General features: G+C 55.9%; 1 protein-coding gene across 1 annotated transcript in view; it reads right to left on the bottom strand.

Annotated features, from left to right (window-relative positions):
• ATP11A (ATPase phospholipid transporting 11A) overlaps nt 1-23,951 on the bottom strand; it is a 104,390-nt gene that overhangs the window by 4,112 nt on the left and 76,327 nt on the right. Inside the window, exons 15-28 of the mRNA XM_036904763.2 lie at nt 23,505-23,576; nt 21,974-22,047; nt 18,588-18,691; nt 17,266-17,447; nt 15,564-15,815; nt 14,369-14,543; nt 12,609-12,711; nt 12,289-12,434; nt 11,703-11,762; nt 10,985-11,112; nt 9,365-9,500; nt 3,735-3,800; nt 2,550-2,653; nt 618-783 (exon numbers count right to left, since the gene is read on the bottom strand). Of these exons, the coding sequence (XP_036760658.1) occupies nt 618-783; nt 2,550-2,653; nt 3,735-3,800; nt 9,365-9,500; nt 10,985-11,112; nt 11,703-11,762; nt 12,289-12,434; nt 12,609-12,711; nt 14,369-14,543; nt 15,564-15,815; nt 17,266-17,447; nt 18,588-18,691; nt 21,974-22,047; nt 23,505-23,576 (1,768 nt within the window). The remainder of the gene's footprint in view (nt 1-617; nt 784-2,549; nt 2,654-3,734; nt 3,801-9,364; nt 9,501-10,984; nt 11,113-11,702; nt 11,763-12,288; nt 12,435-12,608; nt 12,712-14,368; nt 14,544-15,563; nt 15,816-17,265; nt 17,448-18,587; nt 18,692-21,973; nt 22,048-23,504; nt 23,577-23,951) is intronic.

Here is a 23,951-nt window from a genome sequence, read left to right as displayed (position 1 = left end):
CCAGGGGCAGATCACAGGGGTGGGGGTGGTGGGCGAGACCTCCCAGAGATCACAGGGTTGGGGGGGGGTGCTCTCCCTGAGATCACTGGGGGGGACAAACCCTCCCTGAGATCGCAGAGGGAAATGGGGGCATGCATGACCTCCTGAGATCACAGGCGGGGGGCGAGTGGTTTCGGGAAACCCCAGTAACATGCAGTGATCTGCACTTTCACATCTCACATCCTGAATACAGAATCGATTTTTGGGAGTGTGGAAACCAGTAGTAACATAACTGCTAAAGTTTTGAGGCAAATTCACAATCTCTAAAAATAGTTAAGTTCACCTTAAAAGAAGTGATTCATTAAAAAACATATTTAGATTTACACAAAATGATTTGTCTTTCACACTGACTTGCTTGTCCCTTCCTAACTCTGTCCCCACTTCACTGGCCGGCTGTTCGGGTCTGAATGCTGGTCGTCTGCAATTTGACCTGGGTTAACGTTTAAACCAGGTATCACCGTGGGCGTCATCAGGGACGCTGGGCCTGATCACCCTTCCCAACCGGGACCTTCCTGCTGTCCTTTGACTATCACACCCCACCCTGAGCCCTGGGGCGGCGGCGCCATGTGGGCAGGTACCTGGACCCTCTCGGTGGCACTGGGCCACAGCTGTCTGCACAGGACTTTCTTGAGAACATCAGGGAGGAGGCTGGTGGTGATGAGCAGGATGATGGCCAGCCAGGCGGGGCCACTGGACAACATCTGCATGAACACGTAGTACATCCTTTGATAATTGAGGATCGGCCTGGAGTGTCGAGGACAGGAGACAACACAGTCAGGCGGGAAACCACCAGCAGCAGCCAGGCAGCCCTGCCCTCCGCTCCCCCGGCCTGCGCGAAGGGCTCTCTCGTTACGGCAGTTTTTACACTGTCGCCCCCATTCAGGCCGACTGCTTCGAATTAATTACATGGACAGTGGGATGCAGGACTTGCCCTGCCCGGCTGGGTGTTGTGAGTGGGAAAAGGAGGACCTTCCATTCAGTTTCACAATATCAAAAAAGATGTGAAAAGATGAACACAGTGACTGCTCTGTATCTCAGAAACACAGCCTGATCAGCATCTATTAACAGGAGGAGATAAGCACACATTCTGATAAGAACGTCTAGTTAACTACCTGAGCTTATGCCATAAAAAAGCCTAACATTTTCTATAAAATATGGAACATGAAATGACTTCCCTAGCAGGCAAATTATAATTCAAAGAAGCTGGTCTACTGGGCTTCATAACAGAAGCTGGGAAAGATGCGGCACTTAACAGCATGGGGGTGGCCCCTAGTTAGTTTCCTGAGTCCCCAACCACAGGCTCAGGAGCCAGTCACAAACTTCTCAGGATGGAGCCCAGGGAGTTCACGAGAACCCGGGGTCCTGCAGTGGGGGGCAGGTGTGGGAACCCGCAGGCCTCAAGGAGCATGCAGTGCGTGGCCTTGGCCACTAGAGGCTGCAGGGGACCACGTGCGGTGGCTGGGCCAAAAGTTGGGTGTGCAAATTGGGGGAACACTCCCCTGGCCTCCGTCTGGCTCAGGGCGAGGCCAGCACGCGAGCTGAAGGAGGCACTCTCAGGCCCTGCGTTGGCACCTCCCTTGTCCAGCCTTGGTCAGGGTGCGCTCTTCCCACGAGCAGGTGGGATGAATGTGGAAACTGCAGAAAACAGAGCTTGGCTGTGACGGGGGGAGGAACCCTGGCTGGGATGAGGTGGAGCTTCCCCATGGTGAGGTTCAAAGGCACACCAAAGAGGGCGATGAACCATGGGGTTTTGAAGCATGAGTAAGAGCTCACCAGGCAGGCTGGCTGGAAAGGACATTCTTGACAGCACGGGCAAAGGATGCTTGCACACGAAGGTGTAAGAGCACCAGAACACAAGGCAAACACAGCCTCTTCTCCCTCGTCTGGAAGGACCCACTCCCTGCTCAGTGCAGGGCTGTGTAGCCAATCCTTGATGGCATCTGACAACAGGTCTGGGTCCTTCACGGCTCCAGGCCCGCTGGGTCAGCCAGCTTGCCTCCAGCTGGACCTCTATGGTCACAGAGGACTTAGTTCCACCAGGTCCCTGCCCCAGGGCTTTGGCATGTGCGGCCCCCTCCTTAGGAACAGAGCTCTGCCCAACAGACACAGCCTTGGACCCAAGTCCAGCTCAGCAGACAGCCCCTCGGTCTGCCCTGTCACTGCTGGGTGGGGAACGTGGACTGAATGGGACACCGTGCAGTGAGTCACTCTAGAACACGTTCATTAAGTGTGACCTATTATGGGCTGACCTTCTCCGACCTGTGTTCTGAAATGGGTCCCTTGCTATAGTGTCTGTAGCTGCTCCTCACTTGACATGTGACTTACTACCAGCATCTGTCCCCCACCAAGGACATGGGGGCAGAGGAGCAGGGACCCCCCCAGGTGCCCAGGCCTGGTGTGAGGCCTTGCACACGGGCATGAGGCTTACAGAATGCACTCTGAGCCCTTCTGGAAGGGTGCTGCAGGACCCTGGGGGTGTAATACTCATATACCATTTGTCAAATTCATACCAGATTATTCCTCCCCAGAGGAGTGAAAAGACAATGTAGAACAGCAGGGACCCCCAGATGACGAAATGGTTTATCCATGTCCAGTAGTGGGTGTCCAGTGCCAGCTGAAAGAAAGAAGAGGGGATTAGCAGTGGCATCACTACGAGCCTGGGAGTGAAAGCAGAGAGCAGCGCCGGAGACACCGCCACCGACTGAATCTCTGCGAAGCATCTACGTGAGACTGTGCAGGGAAAACGAAGCCGCAGACTTTCCGTGGACGAAAAGGACGTGACGCCGTGGCCCTTTTACCCACGTTCCCAGAACCTCTCACCAGACCCTGAGAAATGTGCCCCGGAAGCCAAGGGGGCTCAGGGCAATGGTGCCAGCTGGTCGTGCTGCCCAGGCAGCTTCTCCTGGGTTCTCCTTGTGGTGCTTTTTAAGTCTCAGGTTGATAGGTGTTGAGACTCTCAAGATGTTGTATATAGAATTTCACTTTGAAAGAGCTGAATTCCCCACAATACATTAGTTTTAATTTTATTGGGGGGAGGGGCTGCTTGCCATTTAAGAATTACATCCTTGATGGCATCTGACAACCGGTCTCAGTCCTTCACGGCTCCAGGCCCGCTGTGGTCAGTCGACTTGCCTCCAGCTGGACCTCCGTGGTCACAGTGGACTTAGTTCCACCAGGTCCCTGCCCCAGGGCTTTGGCATGTGCGGCCCCCTCCTTAGGAGCAGGGCTCTGCCTGACAGACACAGCCTTGGACCCAAGTCCAGCTCAGCAGACAGCCCCTCGGTCTGCCCTGTCACTGCTGGGTGGGGAACGTGGACTGAATGGGACACCGTGCAGTGAGTCACTCTAGAACACGTTCAGTAAGTATGACCTATTATGGGCTGACCTTCTCCCAGGTTTCAGTTAAAATGAGACCTTTTGGGAAGCCTTCTCTTGATTTTAATCTGCATCCCTTTATAAAGAAAAGGTTCCTTCCCTGACCGGCCTTGTGTGACTCTGGAAGCCTGTGTGTGGGGTCACGGGTGTGCAGTCTGCAGGGGGCCCATTTAGGTGGCGGGCAGATGACCCGAGGGAGGCCTGGGGCTCGTCGGGGCTGCAAGCAGTGGAGGCTCCTGGCCTCGGCGCTACGAGCAGGGAGGTCCGCCGTGGCAGGGGACGCTGGCGGGAAGAGGAGGCACACCCACAGGAGGAGTTACCTTCAGCGTGACCGTGAACACCATCACCGTGAACACCAGCGTGCCGAAGGTCCAGTTCCCGAATATCTGGGGGCAAAACAGTCCACGTCGTCACGTTAAGATGTGTTTTCCCTTCTTTACTCCCAAAACCATTAGAGATTCCGTCTCATTGCTCTTGCATGCTGACACTTCAGAACCCCCAGATTTGGGACTCTTACACCCTGGGGTGCCACCTCGAGGGCAGTGATGGGCTCAGAGCCCTCCTCGTGTGTACCTGGGACCGCCTGACCCAGCCCCCTAGAGCTCCCAAGAAGCATCAGTTCCAAGAGTGAGAACCGAGAGCAAAGCAGACGGCCAGGCTGGGGCGACAGGACCGACGCACCGCCTCTTCCGTCTCGTGCTCCGCAGGGCCACACAGTGTGGCTCCCCAGCCTGCTTAGTCCAAGACGAAGCCCAGGAGAGCTTGTGTCTCTCCTCATTTGAACTCAAACCCCTGCCTGCTCTGGAAGAAAAACTGCTGCAGGGACGCTGTGCCACTGAGCAATTAGAGGAGGGCCATGCCATGTGTGGGTGACACGACGGGGCTTTCCCCAAGAGAATCACAGGGAAGGGAGACGCCGACAGACGCACAGATGCACGAAGGCCGCAGCCAGCCTGATGGCTGGAGCACCGACACACCCGCGGTCCCCGAAGGAGCCGCAGGGTGCAGGGGACGGCCACAAGGCGGAAGCACACATGAGTCACACCGTGAGAAGAGCGCATCTCAGGACAGACAGACACGGGCAGAGAAATACCTACTGCTCCCTTGGAGGGGAAATCCCAGCCACGGGATTCCACAGGAGTCATGTTCTTCAGGATTTCTAAGACCACCGAGAACTGGCCTATTTCTGGCTTGCCACATGCTGTGAGCTGTGACTCTGAATGTTCCTAGTTCTTCTTTATGAGAAAGCAAAGCTTCATTTCACAAAGAATTAAAATGCTGGAAGGTGAATGGCCCTCCTCTATGGTCCATTTTGAACCACAGACGTGCACCTGCATGTAACTCAACTTAGGGGAGCATGTGGGCGGCATGTCTTCAGACATGCCTAGTGGTGCGGGAACCTTCCTGTGGGATTCCAGGAGAAAACCCCGCTCAGGGTGGGGGCAGTGCACACGTGGGCCCTATGGACGCTGTCCACATCCTTTTCTCTCCCTTCATCACCACCCCAACTTGGCTTCTGCCTGCAGAACCACACGGCCCAGGACCCTCACCCAGAAGCGATCTGTGCCCCGGAGGACACCCGCAGTATGTGGACACGATTTTGGTTCTCATGACTGTTGGGAGGGCTGCTGTGTGCACTGGGCAGGCAGGGGCCGGGCTCCACACGGGGACCTTTGGCCCCAAACAGCCGCAGCGTCCAGGCTAGGCAACCTGGCATGCGCTCACCAGAGCACCCTTTGATGCTTAGGAAACTATAGGGCAGGGAATCTTTGTGACTCTGAGACCGGCTACAGCACATCCACACCGGTGAGAGTGCTCGGCCAGGGGCCGCTGGAGAACAATGTGGCCGTTTTTCTCTCATTGGAAATCAACGTTTTAACCAAACTAGACGCTGAGCCTGCAGGAAGGTGAGGGAACCCTGTGTGGGCGCATCTGTGGTCCTGGCAGCAGGGCCCTACACTGCCCACGCCCCACTGCCTCACATCCAGGCCCTGTGTTTACCACCCCTGCTTGGTAGGCAACGCGGGAATCTTAAAAAAGTAATGTTAGATAACAGCAAAATGTGGGAAAGCACAGCAGAGTGGTGGGGTATGACCCACAGCACCACGAACCGGGGACAAAATTCCAAGCAGCTCCAAGGCCCTCATCCCTGCTTCTCCCAGGTGCTGCCAGGCTCCTCAGATGGGGTGGGTTACAGCAGACCTGGGAATACAAAGTGGGGCTCCCGATGCCTCATGCAGTGAGGTGCACGGCCGCAGCTCTCACTCCCACAGGTGCATGGCAACCAAGCACTCGGTCCCGAGGCAGAACCGGGGGGTCTGGCTGTGAAGCCGGGGCAGTGCGGGCTGCTCTGCCGTCACCCAGCCCTCTGGCAGGCTGCTCTGGCTCACGGGGCACATGGTCATGAGAACCGTGTAAACAGCCCTGTACCTTCCCTATTTGCTTCAAGTGGGAACCCTGGGTGGAACTGCTAATAGTCAATTTACTACTGAAATTGTTCGCCATCATTTCTGTGGATTTTTGGAATGGGAGGTGGGATGGCTCAAGAGGCCCCCGGTCCACTTTCTGAAAGGGTTTGGGTGGCCCTTTCAGAAGATTCGGAAAAGCCCAGGGGTGGCCTTTCCCTGTGGGCCATCAGTCCTCCGGCCCCAGTGAGGCCTGCGTCTGGTTTCAAACGGGCGCTGGGTCTCCTGGGAGGGGCACCAGCTCGGGCCTCCTCCGGCTGCCGGGCACTCCAGCGGAATGTCCACCAAGCGCCCCCCCAGCGGGCCCAGGTTTGATCCCTGCCCCTCCTACTCGCCCTCCTCTCAGGATGAGTATTCTGTAGAAAATATTTCTGCTCAGTAAAGCCCTCGAACCCAGATCAGGGTAATTTTTCTGTGTGAAAGTAATCCACGACAAACTTAAGTGTCCTCGTGGTCATGAACCAACGCTCCGCACGCTGGTGCTGCCCAGATCCCACACCTGTCGGGTCCGTGCACCCTTTGTTCTGATTCTCAAACTTCACCTGTGCTTCTACTGTAACATGCTCCAAACTCTCAAGTGTTCATCTAGGAACAGACTGCTGTTCCACAGTAATAAAATCATTATTGTTTATGGCATCAAAAAGGAGAAATAATTGTGCAGAAAATGCTCCATAAATGGCTTTCTCTTTTTAAAAAGTCACTGATGATTCTGCTGTTACCTCAACACCATCCATCATCTATACAGTTCCTATGGAATGACTAGGGTCCTAAAAACCTGGTCCTTACCTCCTAAGGACCAACAGAATGGGGTGTCTGACCTGCTACCCTGGAACATACATTCTCACTCGGAAGGAGGAAACTGCCTGCACATGACACGCGTTGCAATCAGGGAACAGCCCCGCTGCCCACGAGCCAAGGCTGCCACTGTCTGTCCCAGGACTGTCCCTTGATCCGCAGGAGTTTTGCAGGTTTGCTCCAGTTACTACAGAAGCAGCCACACTCCCACTTTCAGTTTCGTAAGCAACCCTAAAACACTCTTCCCTCCTCAACAAACATGAACAGAAGAAGCGACAATCTAGGACGAAGCAGCCCATCCAGCAGCACCAGGCCCAGCGCGGGGCCCAGAGTCAGAACACCAGACACTCAGCCTGGTCGCACACTTGCCTGGTGTGGCCTGGGGTTGTTCCAGCCTCGTGGGGCGCCTGCCTGCCTAGTACACAGGATGAAGCGGTGCATGGTGCACCCCCGCTCCTCACACGGGGTCCCCCAGAGCCGCTGCTCTCACGGACGGTCCCCCCACAGCCGAGTCTGGGTTCTCCTGCTGACTGTCAGTGAGGCGCAGCCGATCTCTCCTCACAAGGGCCTAACTGGCCCCGTGTGCCGGGTCACAGGACCAGAAGCCTTTCATATGACAGGATGTGTGCTCAGTGTGTTGGACTTTTGTCCCTAGGCCAGCAAGCCCAGCAGAGCAACAGCTGTCAAGGCCCTCGGCCCATGAGTGGCGAGGTGCCCCGGGCCTTTCTCAGCCGGAGCAGCGCAGGCAGCCTGCGTTCTGCTTGCTCAAATTCTAACTAGTGGTTTTGTTTCACAATGGCTGAGCAAAGGTGTGCGGGTGGTAGTGACAGGGGACACTGCAGTGCCACGGAACGTCATCCTTGAGTCAGCACTCAGGTTCTGCGGGAGCTCAAGGTGCCCTTGAGGACACGAGTGGGTGGGACGAGGGGCAGCAATCCCTGCACCCCATGGACCCACAGCAGCCCGAGGCCGGACCAAGTCTGGCTGGACACGCACCACGGCTCTGGGCCCGGGAAGGAGGAGGTGCTGGCCGAGCAGCACCAGGAGGCCCCAGGGGCCCGCACCCCGTGCCCACCATGCAGTCCCCGCCAGCACTCCTGCCGTCTGGGTGCCCCTTTCCCCGTGTAAGCCCACTTCAAAGGGGAGTTCTTGAGCGGAGCCCGTCACTTCACTGTGTGATACTGAGGTCACAGCGATCAAGAGCAGCATGGAGTGAACAGGTGCTGCAAACAGCGCCCCAGGTCTTGGTTCTGACTGGCTGACCTCCTACAGGTCATATGATCCGTCTGAATTTCAGTCTCCTTGACTTTAACACCATGAAAACGTTCAAGTGAAAGAGCTACGGCAGTGAGAGAGGACGAGGGAGGGTGCAGCCCGCCCACATGCTGGGTGAGGGACGCTTGCCACGGTTCCACCACGGCACCGTGACCCTGGGGTCTGGCCTCCTTGTGACACATGCAAGGTGCTCATGGGAAGCCTGACCCACGAGGAAGCCGTGTAAAAGGTGCACATGAATGATAAGACTGTTCTCTTTAACTGCATTTATGGTCTGGTGGCGTCCAGGAATTATTCAGTTAAAATAAACTAACACTAAGAATAAATTCTAGAAAGTTGTAAAGTTTTAAAGAACCTAAAATAAATTCTCAGTTTAGCATGAGTTGACTGGTCATGATGATAGATTAACAGCACCTTTTAATGAGAAAGAATTAATTGGTGGGCAGAAAGACAGCATGGGGCTGAAGCAAGACTATGTTTCAATCTGACACTGTGAAGGGAGAACAAGGAGGGAACTAAGAAGGGGAGCAGAAGGGCATTCTGTTCAACAGGGTGCGGCACAAGCGCCGTTCACAAGTCACCCTCGTCCACACCAGTCGCCGTGCTTATCTGCAAGGCCAGCGAGGTGCGGAGAGCAATCCCGAGGCGCGCTCTGTCCTCACGACACCCCAGTCCACCACCCACAAGGCAGCGTCCCCACAGGGCCTTCCACGGCCCAGTATGTGGCCTCTTATTCAAGGTTACGGGATGTTCGAACATATCGATCCTGACACAGGAATTCAGAGAGAACACCACGGACACAGTGCGCACACACGTCTCTACCACGCGGCTAGTTCTAGAGGAGGGGCAGACCAGTGACAGATGTCCACTGACAGACCACATACAAGCCATGTGTGAAAATATTTTCAAGAAATATTTTATTTGTAAGCACTCCAAAAACAAGAAGGACAAATCCACACTCGTCTTACCGTGTGTGTGCTGGCGGTCACGATCTGGGTGAGAGGGTAGCGATTGGTGAAAAGGAAAAAGCAAGAAACAAATAAACCCCCAAAATCACACACACAACCAGAGCTGAGCATCTGTTAGAACTACAAACCAGCTCACTGCACGGGAAACAGAAGCTTAAGTACATGTGAAAAAATACTAAACTGCGTTAAATATAAAATTAATTCCCATATCAGCAAGCCACGATCTGACCGAACCGCTGGGTAAAGCCAACGGTGGATTTAAGTCGTGCGCCCGAGGTCACCATGGGGCCAGCACGTCCTCACGTGCCGCGTCCTTCACAGCGACTCGGCGGGCGGCGGCCACAGCACCAGGAGCCCCGGCCGTGCCCCCCGACCACGCGGCCCCGCGGTCCCACGGGGCTCGGGGTTCGCTCCCACGTGGCCGACAGGACCCCGTCCCGCACTGACCTGCCCCTTGCTGGTCACCGTCGTGTTCTCAAACATAAGGTAAGTCCCGAAGAAAAACACCAGGGCATCGAACACGCCTAAGGACGTCCAGTAAAGGAACACTCGCCAGCGGAGCAGAGCGTTCTTGGCGATGTCTCTGTGAGGGAAGAGGTGACAACGCGGTGACTGAACTCCATCAAAAGCAGCCGCGTATGTGGCCGACCACCCCCGCCTCCCCCAAGCTTTGCAGCAAGACCCCACCCGGAGGCGCCCGACTCGCAGCCCGAGTGGCTCCCTGACAACAGCTCAGCCACGCGGCCAAAGCGGGTCGTGGAGAAACCCAGCCTGGGACCCTGGACAGAACAGGTGCCCCACTCAGGGTCACCCCCACCCACGCAGAGCTCACTCCCTGGGGTTTGGGCCACGGTGCTCCGATCCCACGGGGCCTCCTGGGCGGACCCCAGAGGGCTTCGGACTTTATCCCTCCCAGGGTGTCCCCCAGCGTCACACACGCACGCCCCCTGGCTGCCCGCTCCAAGGCTGTCGCTTTCCCGGTACCGCGCCGGGTCCCCGAAAGGCCTTGGGCAGCAAGCACAGCAGAGCCCTCGTGGCAGAAACAGCCCTGTGGTGGCCCACAGGACGGGAGCAAGACGGGGGTGTCCCCACAGACGAGGGGTGAACCGGATGGCGACGAGCCATCAGAGGCCACAGTTCAGGCGGGGCGCACGCCCGACCAACCACAGCGACGACAGGGCGCAGGCTCGCCGTGCACCCTGATGAGACCTGTCACAGCTGCGAGCCTGCACCCGTCGGCAGGGCGCCCTCCGACAGGCTTGCACACCTGCGTGCTCCTTGGTCTTCCTACACCTGTTCCTCTGCCGTCAGATGCACGGACAGGCTCCGCGCCTGCGGTGTCGCCCGGGGTGATTGTCTGGGTCCCGCACGTCAGGACCCCCCAGAGTGGCTAAAATGCGGAGGAAGGCCGGCAGGCAGCCTCGGCCTGTGTGTGCACAGGGACCACACATGCAAAGACCGTGCAGAACTTGCATGTGCACACGCGGGCCGGCAAAGCTGCGAACCCCGAGTAAGGGCTGCAGACCATGCCTGGCGGTGGTGCCGCCCACACGGAGCAGCGGGGGCGGCCGGATAAAGGCTCACAGAACCTCTCTCTACCCTTACAGCTACACGCAGATCTAAAATTTTCTGAAATGAGAAGCTTAATTTAATAAGTCCCCAAACACAGTGACACACCGAGTGTGCCAGCAGTCCCGAGCGCGGCTCTGAAACAGCAGGAGACTCTTCCTTATCACTGGAAGATTTTAGCAGAACAGCACCGAGACCAGATCTGATGACTCTTCTTTTTCTCCTCACTGAATAGAACACACTTGGGTCTTCAGGACAACCTCGCCATAAACCCCCTTCGGTCCCGGCGGTGACACCCGTCCCGGGTCCTTTTGCAGCCGGACAAGCGAGGCTCAGCATGAACAGACGAGCCCAACACAGGCCCTGACCGAAGCCCGGAGTCCGTTCAGAGCCGCACTGCCTCTGGCTACAGGTCCCTGGTTGGGACGATACTGAAGGTTCGCGGGCGTCAAGCAGCGTGCAGGCTTCCGCGCAGGAGCCAGTTTTGGGGGCTCATACCTGTAGAGGGAAGGGTCTCTCCTGAGCGTGTCTATGCTGACGTGCTGCTCCGTGAGGCTGTACAGGAGGATCGGCAGGGACGTGAAGCTGATGTTGTACAGCGTCAGGTAGGCGGTGTCGTACAAGGTCTGCAGGGGACAGCACCGCGTCCACATTAACGTTTTGATGTTTTGCTTGAACACACACATCTCTTTAACTTGCAAAGACCTACAAGCACGGGTATTCTAAAAGGCATACAGGGCCGTCTTCCTACAGATGGAGGAGGGTCAGCACACATTTCAGAGCCTCATGATGGCAACGGGTCGGCGTTACGTGGTGGCCGACAGAGGGACCAACAGGGATCCGCCCCTTCAGCCACTGCAGACTCGTGATGACATAAAAGTCCCATCAAGGCCGCACTTCTCATTACCACCTTCAAGTTTCCACTTGCCCCAGTCCTGGTCCCCGAGGGGCCTTCTCTCTTCTCCCCATTGGGGTGGGGCCAACCCTGAGGCTCCAGAGAGGATCTTAGATGTAGGGCCAAACCTTCTGGTTACTGTCTGAGCCCGACACAGCTGCCCGGGGGTGGGGGACACGCAGGGCCCAGGGCTCCTGGGTGCACAAGGGTTCCCCGTGCAGGGCCTGGCCTGCACCCCACATGCCCGCCCCGCAGTGCAGCCACCCCATGCAGAACATGGACATGGCTTGGCGGCTTCTGCCCTCTGATGTCAGGACTTACTTGTTGTGAAAAGCCACAGAAGAACTGGTATAAAAACTGAGGGAAAATGAAGCAGACGTTCTGAAAGACAAGCCACAGCCCTGTTAGTTCAGGAGCAGCCAGACGGGGCGTCCAGCTCCAGGCTGTCCACGTGATGTGCCTTCAGCTGGGGAAGTGACCGTCCTGCGTGCTCAGAGGGCAGGCTGTGGGCTTAGACCCTGCCCGTGTGTTAGCGGCACGGTGATTCCACGTGACCATGTTCTGGTTGCTCTGAGCACACGACCTAACGTGAAGTTGTTACAGAGAAATGAGGCCGGGCAGGGGTCAGCGCAAATGGGAGGGGCTCAACCGTGGGGCGAATAAGGAGCGGCGTCAAGGAGTCCTGGACACCCCCCCTCAGCCGCCCAGCTGCCGTCTCCTGTTCCGTGTTAGGTCCTGGGGATGGGGTCGCTCTGGGGCTTCCGCTCAGGCTGGCCCGCGATGCCTTCCCTAAGCTGCTGTCCCAGCCCCAGGGTCCCCTCGCAGCAGACGCTGCACACCGAGGTGCGGTTCCTCAGGGCCACCGTCGCCGTGGAACCGGGGCGCAGGGCAGGGACATGCTCCCTACCTTATAAAAGAAATACTGCACGAGCTCAGATATCCTAATGTAGTAAAGATGCCCGTGAACAAGCAGCATCTTCTTCAAATGCTTGAACTTCGGGATCGCGTAGTCACTGTTCCTTGCGGCCTGACGCCCTTCCTTCCCGATGACACCTGCGAGGGAGCGAACCCCTTCTCAACACCACGCACGTGCAAGTGGGAAGCGGCGGAGGCAGGCTCAGCTGGGCCACAGCCGGGAGGCTCCCAGGCACCAACGCGCAGGCGCGCCGCCCAAACGCCGGGTCTCGCCTCTCCGGATGCGCACGTGACCCCGACCGAGAGGCTCACCGATGCCCACGTGGGCCTCCAAGATCATGCTGACGTCGTTCGCACCGTCACCGATCGCCAGCGTGATGGGGCGCTCTTTTGAAAGCTTGATTAATTTAACAATCTGGAAAAGAGATACATGCGGAATTCACTTTGTTTTCTTTTTGCTCAGGTTATTCACTAACGGGGTGGAAATAACACAGATGTAGTTAGTCAAGGAAAATGAAGAAATTACTCAGTGAGTTTTTTTGATCCTTGATAGATAAAATTTTGTTCATATTTAAAATAAGACAAAATAAGGCTAGAGCAGCTAAGGTATAATTATAATAGATTAAACTGAAAAGGGCTGGTACGCAAACTCTGAAGACAGATATGAATCATATGAAGTGGCTTCCAATTACTGCTACATGCATGTGTGTGAGCACACGGGGGAGACATGTGAACACAGGGGAGACGTGCAAACATACGGGGAAACTATCGGATACTTTATTCTGTTAGAAGACACTGTTACTTCAAGCGACTTGACACTAAGCATCTAATTTTTGAAATAAGCTGTTCTTAATACTAACTTTCAGATTTGCCACATGTGCCAAGTCAAATCAAATCAAAATCTGACTGGTCAATTGTACATTAATGATACTGAAATAAATAAATAAATAAATAAAAATAAAAGAAAGAAAGAAACAAACAAAAATCTAAGTGGACACAATTATTTCCAAATGTTGAATCCATTTCTTTGAGATCTTTTTCCATTTATGCGCCTAAGCATAATGGTTCAAGATATGAAGACTGAAAAGATGAGGAAAAGAATGTGTGGACTGTGTTTTCATCTCAAGATAGATCTCTCCTGATTTGTATAAAAATTCTTGAGTTAGGTAGGAACTTAAAAAAGCAAACAAGTAGGAGGGAGGGTGGGAGGGAAGCGTCTTTATCTCGGAATGTACACGGCTTCTGAGTTGGAGCTGCTTCTCTGAGAACTACACTGGCCACGTCCTGGTGGGACATTCCTAGTGACACTGTCACATGGCAGATGAGCGCAGTGCCCACGCAAGGGCACAGGGACAACCCCTTTGCACGTGGTTTCCAGGCTTGTACTAAACCCCAAGGCCAGTGAGGAACTATTGGTCTCTCTGACAAACAATTCATGAGAAGTCATCTTGTGTGTCTGAAACGTGGTTTCTCGAAGCTAGAACTGTTGTAGGAAAGACACCCTGTTCACAAGGGTTCCCGTAATGCTTTAAAAATGGTCAAAGGCACACCTCCTGTGTGCTTGCACAAGACCGAGGCAGAACGAGGAGGACGTGAGCTTGGACTCTGGTCGCTGGAGGCCAGTTCCCAGATGAATATCCTCCTGGGCATGTCACCCCACTTTCTGTTCTTACGCTTCATCTGTGAAAGGGGCCGCACTCACCTCAGGGGGCTACTGTGACGGGCAGCTGGCTCCCGTCCGGGTCTGTAACAGCTGGCACTTGGGGACAGAGCTGCCACCCTTCCCCAAGACCAAGGACACCTCTAAGATACAGTTTCATTTTACAGAAGTCGCACAGGGACATCTCTCGGCCTTTGCACGGAAAGTGTCACCCATTTGACGGAGTCAGCTCTGACCAATCATGACACACACAATGAGGTCCTGCCTGGCCTTAAACTATCACTTTTGCTGCTGTTTAAACAAAGCTGGTGCCTTGCTGGATTTCAGCAATGAGAGGCTGCAAGAACTAACTGGTGGATTGGGGACCAAAACGCTGCCTGGCACTAGCGGACCCTGCGGGCTGGGCGCGGACCTGGGCCTTCTGCAGCGGGGCCATCCGGCAGCAGAGCACGGCGCTGCAGTTCCTGCACACCTCCAGGAAGAGCTCCCGGTAGTTGCCGGAGCTCCCATCTTCGCGGGGCTTCATTATCAAGGACAGAGCCGCTCCATCGATGATCAAGCCATAGTCCTGCATCTCTGCTGAGAGCCTGTCCGAGGACACAGATGGGAGGGATCACTCAGCTACCCTTTCAGAAGCTGACGTGCTTGTTTCGGGGTATCTACAGATGCCCCGAACCCAGGATTGAGAAATTAGTATTTGTCTAGGTAAGCAGCGCACTGGATACAATGTCTATGACTATGTTTTAAAGCCATGTTTCAATTAAACATTTTCATTTCACTCAGGCAAAGCAAACAGGGTTCCGACAGTGGGTCTGTGTGCAGGCGCCAGTCCTTCTCAGCAACAGAAGGCGAGCGGTCACCTTGCAGCCTGAAGGGGTCAGTGCGCGTCCCCTCGTGGGCCAGGTATTCTGCCTGCGTGGCCTGAGGTGCAAAGAACGTGGTAATATTTTTCTTTGCTGGGTTTCAAAATTACAAGGACCATCACTAACACCCAAAAGGAATTCTGTGGATCAGCTGCCGGGAAATATCTTTGGGCTACTTACAAGTAATTTAAAATGTGTTTATGATTAGAGAGCAGCTCTTGCTGCCCTTACATTAATGAAAATCTGAAATGGTTCAAATGAAGTCTGGGCTTAGATCCTACACCGAACTCCAGTGAGGTCAGCAGTGCTGATAAGATGCAAATAAACTGCTGAATATTCTTGGAAAAATCAGCTCTTGGTCATATACTGTGTTGCCTTGACAGACTAATAACCACGCATTTTTATTATTTCCCTCTGCCCTGGCAGATGCCGTGAGGAATCCAAAATTCAGCCTCTGAGTGTCTTAGAAGCAGATGAGAATTACCAAATTCACAATAGTTTGTATATTCATCAAGGAAGTCTTTCTGGATCGTTCAGCCAGCAGCTTGAACGTGACACACTCACACCTCTTATGCAGACACATCATGGCTGCTAAACAGGAGCAGCTTTGGGCATGTCCCGGAGTTTGCAGGGCACCCGCTGACGCCGTCACGGCTGCAGAGCACAGCCCTCACTCCCGGGGAGGGGGAGGCGGCTGAGGCAGCTGAGGGAGCGCGAGACCCTGAGGTGGTGGGGGGCACCTACCCTGAGAAGCTGTCCCTGGCCAGGCTCCCACTGTGGTGCAGGACGGTCTTGCTCAGCTCAAACAGGACGTCATGTAAGCTCTGCTCCTCGATCCTCTTGGTGGTCAGCTCGAGCAGCTGAGTGCCTCTGCGGAAAAGCTTGCAGGCATAGCAGGTGGCAGCCGCCGTCTCCATCTTGTCCCCCGTGAGGACCCAGACTTTGATCCCGGCCTTCTGCAGGGCCTCGATAGTGTCCGCGGCTTTCTCCTGGAGCCTAAGGAAACAGGGACAGGCCAGCGCAAACACGCACAGTCAGAGCGCCGGCAGGGCCTGGGGCCCGTGAATCACACTGGCCCCTCCACACTGGGCAGCGGCGGCCCTGGCTGGCGATCGTGCCGTACGGTACCCAGAGCTTTTACAGTCCAGAACAAAACCCAGTACCAACAGGTAGACACGGGTGATAACGAGGAAAATACACAAAATGGGGCTGTTTGGTGTAGCTGATGTCTGCCCAGCACGCAGTTTTCTGTCTCAGACTAGCTACTCAGGGAGGACTTCAGGCAATTATAATAGCTGTCATAACCACAGACAAAAAGGGCTAAAGCAGGGAAAAATGGGGTCTGGAAAAGAGGTGTTCAGCATATTATCTCTTCTTTTGGCATAAACTGTCCTGATGCTGCCATGAATTGTGTGGAAGTTGGGGTCCTCTGAAGAGCGTGACTACTGAGAATGCTGGTGGTGAGTCACTGTCCGGCTGCCATGCACGGCGGGCTTCCAGCGGGTGAGGCGGGGCGTGGAGCACCCTTTACCAAGCCCAGGTGGGGCGCTGTCAGCACCTCCTCCCATGTGTGGACCAGCTCCTGTCCTCGGGACTTTGGCATGAAAACCACGGCTGCCTCATCTGGGGGCCTGGCATGTGCCCCAGATTTTAGTCTTGGCTTCCGTCCGGCCTCTCCCGAAGGAAGGCTCCCTGCTTCCGCCAAGGTCTGAGCAGAAGGAACTGATTTGGGCTCTCACTGGGATGACTGGTTAGATTCTGGGATAGGCTTCCTAGGTGGAGACTCGAGACCATGTGTCATCACAGTATTCTAGAGAGAAAAGAACACCTCTAATCCCATTGTTTTTTTTTTTTTTTTTTTTAAAGGAAACAGGCCCAGCGCCGTCTGTGAACATGCTGGCTCGAGAGTCAGAGGGACTTTGTGATCAAAAAACACCACTCAAAGCCACTGGCCCCACATGCCCACGGGGGCTCCTCTAGACGTTCTGAGGTCCAAGTCCAATGAGTGGCTGCGCTCCCATGGCCCTTGAGGACGTCACGCCCCCCTCCCCCAACACCTGGGCAGGCACACCACACTGGACCACCCGCTCCTGCCCGGCACAGGGCCCCAGTAACACTCTGTAGCCGCGGCGTCATGTTCTAAGCCGCCCTGTGCACAGGCTGTGCTCCGTGTGTTTACACCTGACTACCTGCAATGTGACGTGGCAACGCTGACAGTTCCCGGTGTCCAGGGGCGGGGGTTGAGTTTCAGGCCACGTATGCACGGGGAGCGAAGCGCCACCCCATCTTGGCCTCCCGGGACATTACTGCACAGCACGCTGGACAGCTGCTGGTCCTGCCGCGTGACCACGTCCATGCTGGGTGCGGGGACGTCCCCCAGAGCAGCCCCCCGGAGCTCTGCTACATCACGTCGTGGCTGCTGGGGATAGGCATGGCCTGCACTCACCGGTCCTCGACTGCAGTTGCGCCAAGCAGAATAAGGTCCTTCTCTATCTGCTCGTAGGCTTCTGCTAATTTCTTTTCTCGATCCTGAAGCGCCACCTTGGCAGCCTGCAGCAGTTTACAGACGGCTTCGTACTCCTCGCAGACCAGCCTTTTGTAGGCAACACACAGGGTCCGAAGTCCCTCCTGAGGGACCACAAGGCAGCGTTCAATGGGGATTCAGGGCCTGGAACAACTAACCAAGGAATATAAACCGACCAACCCTCCAAGGGACGGGGCATCTACGGCTGAGTTACACTCACATTAAACACAGGTCATCACCACAGATCACGCACTCCTCAAACGAATAAGCGTGGGATTAATAATACAAACCACGGCCACCTAAACCTAAGGCTTTATCCATTTACTCTGACAAATGAGGAACTCAGCTTTTTTAGGGCACTCGCGGCACCTCACGGTAACTCTCAGGTGCCAGGCAAGGAGCGCGCTGTGCGTGGGGGGTGCCAGCCCGACTGCTGTAGGGCTCGGGGGGGAGCTGCTCGGTGGCTCGCCAGCCCACCGGGGCCTCAGAGAGCGAGTCAGCATCTAAGGACCAACACGGCCCAGCTGCCACTGCAGGACGCGCCGGCCCACAAGGCGCAGCGGGCGGGCCTCTGGGAGCCCACGGGCCACATGGGGACACTGTCCTGCCAGTAAGTCCCCACTGCCAAGAAGGTCTGACTCGGGATTCAAGGGGCTTCCCTCTGTGTTCCTTCAGGCCCAAATCCAGGCCTAAGGAGAAGCACCGCGGCCCTGCCGTGTCACCGTCTGAATGCTGGGGCGACACTGGTTCTGAGGGGCTTAGAGAGCCTTCCGACACGTGAGCTCACGTTTCCCACAGCCCTCAGGGAAGACCCCCCGACTCCCCTGGAAGAATCGGGGGACAAGCCCATCGTGAAGTCTGGGAGCAGACGAAGTTATGCGCTCCAAGCCGAGACGCGGGGAGAAACCGGGCAGGAGGCCACAATGAACCGCGGTCTGGCTGCCTCTGAAGGGACCCTGAAGCCCTTTCTCCAACACGACAGTCACCACAAACGGGCTTGTCATTCGGACCCTCAGCATCAACCAACGGCCTGGCGCCTCAAAACGACCAGGTGCCAAGTTGGCTTGGGGGAGGCACTGGGAGTGCCCGGGGCAGGGGCGCCCCCACCAAAGTCGTGGGGAGCTCCCCGCCCTGCGCGAGCTGGCCCTGCGGACTCCAGGTGGGGCTGGGAGCCGAAGGTGGCCATGGCCAGGGTTCCCTTCTGGGGGTGCCGCGTGGTGCCCACCCTGCCTGTGCCCGCTCACCACGGCGTTGCGCTCCACTCTGGATCGGATCTGATCAACCTTGCCTTCTATGACTTGGGGAAATATGGAAGAATCCGCTCCTTTGCAAAACAGGTAAATTTCTCCTATAAAATTAGAAAAAAAGATGTTTAATTACAATATGAATGAAGTATTTTTCAAATCACGTTTTCTGAGATTACCGTAAGATGATTTCAATGACCAGTTAACATGCATATTGGGGAAGAACAGCCCATGATCACCCCAAAGCCTCATTTTATTCCTACAACCCCAAATCTCAGGGAAGTCAGGAAACGAAAACATGTGGCTCATGAAGGGGAGTAACGTGCTGAAATGCTGGCAGTCGAGCTCAGGGGCCCCTGTGTGACTCCCCAGACTGCCAGTCGTGACCGGTGGCTTCGTACCCACTTGTGCTGTACATGCTTCTCCTCTCACTAAGTATATGACAAAAGGGCCGGCTCAGCGGGCCGGGCCACGGGCGACATCCTGTGCCCAGGCCTTGATCCATCTTTAGACACAAAGCACAGACATGAAGCTCCCCGGCCCGGCAGATCCCCAGGAACCGAGGGCCTGCAGGAGTCTGCGGGAGGCATGTCCAGGGGCGGGCTGGCTGTCCCACGGCGTCACCTGGCGGGGCCCACTCCTGGGGCACAGTCCCTCCCACAGGGGACCCCAGACAAGGGTCAGAGCACCCAGGGCCTGCCCTGGCTTATCTCCTGGATGTCAGAAAGGACTAACTCGTGCGGGGCACACACTGGCAACATGGAGAATGCAGCATGATTTATGCTCATGAAGCCTGCACGGGCCGCCTGTGGCCAGAGAGGATGGCGCCGAGTGACGTGGAGTCCAGGCCCGGCGCTGGGCTGTGGCGGAGCAGGCTGGAGAGGAAGGGCCGGGCTGAGCAGCGGTCTGCTGCCCAGTGGGGCGGGAAGCACGCCGAGCGCACAGCGGCACATTGGTGACCCGGGTTCTCAGTTGTGAGCCTCGCAAACACCAGCCGGATGTCAGAATCCGTCCCAACTACCAGACATCGTGTCTAGTCAATGCCCACACATGTATCACCAGGTACAGTTCAGAACAGGAATTGTAACAATGATACATTTTTTTTCTAGTGAAACCAAGATGTCTCATGGTAATGGCTTGTGAATGCCATGAATTTCCAAGTTTCAACTTGTTACTTCTTGTTCAGCCACATTGATATGGGACATGTTCAGCCTTAAGAGTCGGTCATGGAGAGCCTTTAACGTAAAAATGTCCAGAGTAGAGCAAAATGTAATCTGCAAAGTGCAGAGCAGGCAGTATTTGACATCACCTTCAACCCTGCTTTTACAGCTCCATCAACCAGCAGAAAGTTGCTGACCCAGAGAGATGTCCACATGGTGGTGTGACCGTTGCCTACAGCGGGACATGCTGCGGCCACTGCTCAGTAGAGGCCCCTCAGACAGAAGCGTGGCTGGTTGCTAAGTGGCTGCAGCATTAGTCCAATGGCCACTGCCGTCCAGGCGCTAAAACTGGGGAAGCAGTCGCCTCCGGGGATGTAACTACTTATAGAACAACATGTCTAATTAAATATTCAAGCTTCTCTTACAATGGACGGATGCAAAGGCTGGTCCGGTAGCCCTTGGAAATGTGCGTCAGCCCGTCCAGGGGAGGGATGTTCTAATGGCGTGGACACCTTGGACAGCCATTCCTGACCCGACCCAACTCCTTCGACAGCTTTTGTGACACCTTTTTTGACAGCAGATAACACTGTTTACAAAGCTGCCACAGTGTGTCAAGCCCTGTGACCACGGCTGTGACACGGCTGTGTGGGGACAGAGGACCGTGTGCGGCAGTGGACATGTCCTCCAGGGCTTGCTGCTGCTGCAGGCCTGTGAGCTGTCTCCTGAGCATGGTTCACTCCCTGATTCCACGTCTGTATGGGGAGAAGACAAGACCAGCCTGGCCACCTCTTCTGGATCTTTCAAGTGGCTGGCCTCTCAGGAAGCTTCCTGGCACGGCCCACAAGCATGAGCTTGTGGACTTGTGCTCAGCCCGGGGGTGAAGATCCTCTGCCCTCCGATCCCAGTGGTAAAACCTCTGTTCTCCTGTGTTATGGGAACACTGACACTGTTGTCATTTCACGTCCTGGGCATGCAGGGCAAGCCTCATGGGTGGAGACCACTCTGTGTGCCACGTCTGACGTCTGTCACGAGGGTCAGGGGCAAGGGAGCTGCGTGGTTAAGAGCCAGCTCACATGGACCAGCATGCTGCCAGGCAGCCACACGCCTTCCCTGGGCTCTCCGTCCAAAGCAACCTGACTCCACGGAGAAGGACTCCCAGGTGCCACTGAGGCGTGTGCCTGTAGCACTTAGGTCTCCAAAGGCCTGAGAAGGGAAAGCAAGGTGCTGCCGGCCTGCCAGTGGGGAGTGAGGATGGCCGGGTGGAAGATCTGCCCGCTTACATCCCGTGGAAGTGCACTTCTCAACAGGAGGGTCAGGACATGTGGACCAAAAGCTCTCCGACATGCCTCCAGGTCACTATTTTACACTCCGTGTGTTCGCTTCCAGGGTAGTGGCCGCCTTTGGTCACTCACCAGGCAACTTTGCAAGGAGATAAACACAGCCTGATAATTACCTAGTTTTAAAGAACAAAAGATCCCACATCCCTTGTAAGATGAAATCTTGAATTTGCATTAGCTGAACTGAACTCAGCCCTTAGCACACGGTGCTGCAGCCGCAGTGCGTAAACTGCTGGGAATAGTATAGGTTCTGCACCTGACATACGGACAGCCTAGCCACGTCTGAAGACAAACAGCACATCCGACTGAGGCAACCAGGACAGGCTTCCTACAACGTGGCTGTTAAGCTGTCCTTGGAAAGGCGCAAATGAACCTGAGGGCCTCCAGTGGGGAAGTCCCCGCTAGGTAGGGGTCGTCCAGGGGGAGAAGCCCCCACCAGGCTGAGAGGCTCTAGGTGGAAAATCCCCACAGAGCACATGCGGTTTGGGGGAGGCCCGGAAGGAAAGCTGGCAGGGGCAGGGCAGGAAGCAGATGGGAGACGGAGGAGAGGCCTCCTGACGCAGGAGCCCCCCCGGGAGCCAGCAGGCACCTGAGCATGCGCGTCTCAGGAGGACTGAGAGGCACAGACAACAGTGGGACCCCGGGCAGCAGGCTGCTGTGGTCGCCCAGTGGTGGGTGAGGCCACCCAGTGGAGACAGACTGTAGGACGTGTCCATGGGGAGCCTACAGGGTTGGGGCCGACCGGGAGCTGGGGGCACTGAGGGCCGTGGCCAGGGGTGGTGTGGCCTGCAGGCGGTTCAAGTGTTCGACCTGTAAAGTGCCTATGGAGTGTGTGTGTCAGGATAAAGCAAACACGTGTAACACGGAGATCAAGGAAAGGCCTGCCTACCTGCAGCCGACTTGACAATTACACTCATTCGCCTTCTTACTGAGTCAAAGCTCAGAATTTCCAGCAATTCAAACCTGAAAAAGATAAAAACTGCTTTTCATATCCAGCCATCTGGTGTATCTTGGAATCTGGGTGATTACCAACCTTTCCCAGGGGACTGTCCTGGGTAGTCCCCTCCCCACCGCTGCCCACCCCACAGGCCTTGCTGCCAAGCCGTGCATCCAAGGAGGAATCCGGATATTGGGGGGCTCCCTCCAGCGACAAACGGGGAGTCCGTGTTCCTGCCACCTGGACCTTTGGGGCTGAGGGCAGTGAGGCCAGGACCCTTGCCACCCAACGGCTGCTCCGCCGCCCCACCCTCACCCAGGTCCCGGGAGCTCAGGGGGTCGGCTTGCCAAACAAACTCCCTTCCCTACACTGATCCACGTTCCTAAATTCTGCTGAACACAGGCACGCAGGTTGTACCAGAGCTTATGGCCCCTGAGACTGAACTAGTGTCTTTTAAGTTGATAAAATTTTGTTAAAAAAAGGCAGAGAGACTGGTATTTAATCAGTATGTATATGCTCATGAACAGGAGACTCATGTCTATCTGGCATTTAAAATAGTGAAAATGGTTCAGTGTCCAGGACATGACCTCTGAAAAGTCCTGAGGGTCTGGACCCCAGCTGGTCGGCTGCTCGGGGACCACAAAACGCTGGCCACGTAGGCCCTGGGGGTGGGCGAGAGGGCCCCCCAGAGCATCTCAGCGGCACTGTGGAGCGTCGCCGTGAGCGCGCTGGCCTCTTCAGGTGGGAGCCGGACGCCTGAAGGCCGGAGTCCCTGCGCCCTCCGGGTGACCCTGCAGCCCAGCCGTCAGGGACCTGGCTACGCCAGTCTGGGACCCACATTCAGCTCCAGAGTCGGGCTCACTGGTCCCACTAACCAGCGAGTTTATTTTTCTAAAGATGGAGATTTAAAAATGCAGGTTTTTTTGAAGTCATAACCACCAAGTCGTATGCCCCTTAGACCTGTATCCTTTTACTGCTATTTATGTTTACTACCCAATCCTCCGAGTCAAGATGGGCCACCCGCCTCTGGGACTGGCGATTCCAGCCTGAAACAGCTCGTAAAAGCAGACGGGGGCGGGTCCTACAGACACGGAGAGTGGGCGCACGCGAGGCCCTGCTGGCCGTTCGAGGGGCGCTTGCTCAGGCTGTTTCTGCAGACGCCGTGTCCCACAGCCTGGGGGCTAGTGCTCTGCAAGCGAGCGGCTCCTGGGGAAGGCGCACACTTCTTCCCCACTGGGCAGGGTCAGAACATACCAGAAGGTGGGACTCTGCAGGGTAACCCGCCGCAGATGGCTCAGCCCAACACCTGCCTGATGCTCCGCCCCCAGCTGCTCTCACCGCCCGGCTCCTAAATCCTCCAGACGTTCTGAAGACAGTCCCGGAGCTTTACAGGGGAAGGGGCAGGGTACGGCAGCCGTTTCCCAGGGGAGGCCTCGCAAGGGCGATGCTTTGCTAAGTCGGGGCTTAGCGGGCGGCACCCTACCTCTCAATGTCGTTGTCCCGGTTTAAAATCTCCATGTGATTGTCCTTCAGCCTCAGGTATGTAAAACCAAGCCTGGGAAGGGGAAGGCAGGTCCAGGGGTTATTTGAAGCTCTGACATTCGTCTCACACAGAATATTTGTTTTACACTGTGGTAGGGCTTTCTTTTAGAGGAAGAAATGCTTGTGGTAAAACAGCCGGCAGCAGGCCCGCGGGCAGGTCCCTCAGTGCCGGCTCCTGTCACCGGTCAGTGGGCTGTTCCACAGAGGCCATCTTGTCAGCACGGGAAGGACCCTGAGACTGCCAGTCTCTAAGCCAGCGTCTCACTTCACCAATGAGGAACTAGCCCCTGGGCAGGAGGCCGGGCAACACCCATCCCCAGCGCACTTGCTTTGTGACACCCTGACAGCACTTTTGAGGGCCCCGTGCAAGTCGGGTGCTGTGCAGGGA

This window comes from Manis pentadactyla, chromosome 17, assembly GCF_030020395.1.
Source record: "Manis pentadactyla isolate mManPen7 chromosome 17, mManPen7.hap1, whole genome shotgun sequence".
Lineage (NCBI taxonomy): Eukaryota > Metazoa > Chordata > Mammalia > Pholidota > Manidae > Manis > Manis pentadactyla.
Note: the sequence above shows the minus strand (reverse complement) of the source record. Positions and strands in the feature narration are given on the sequence as shown.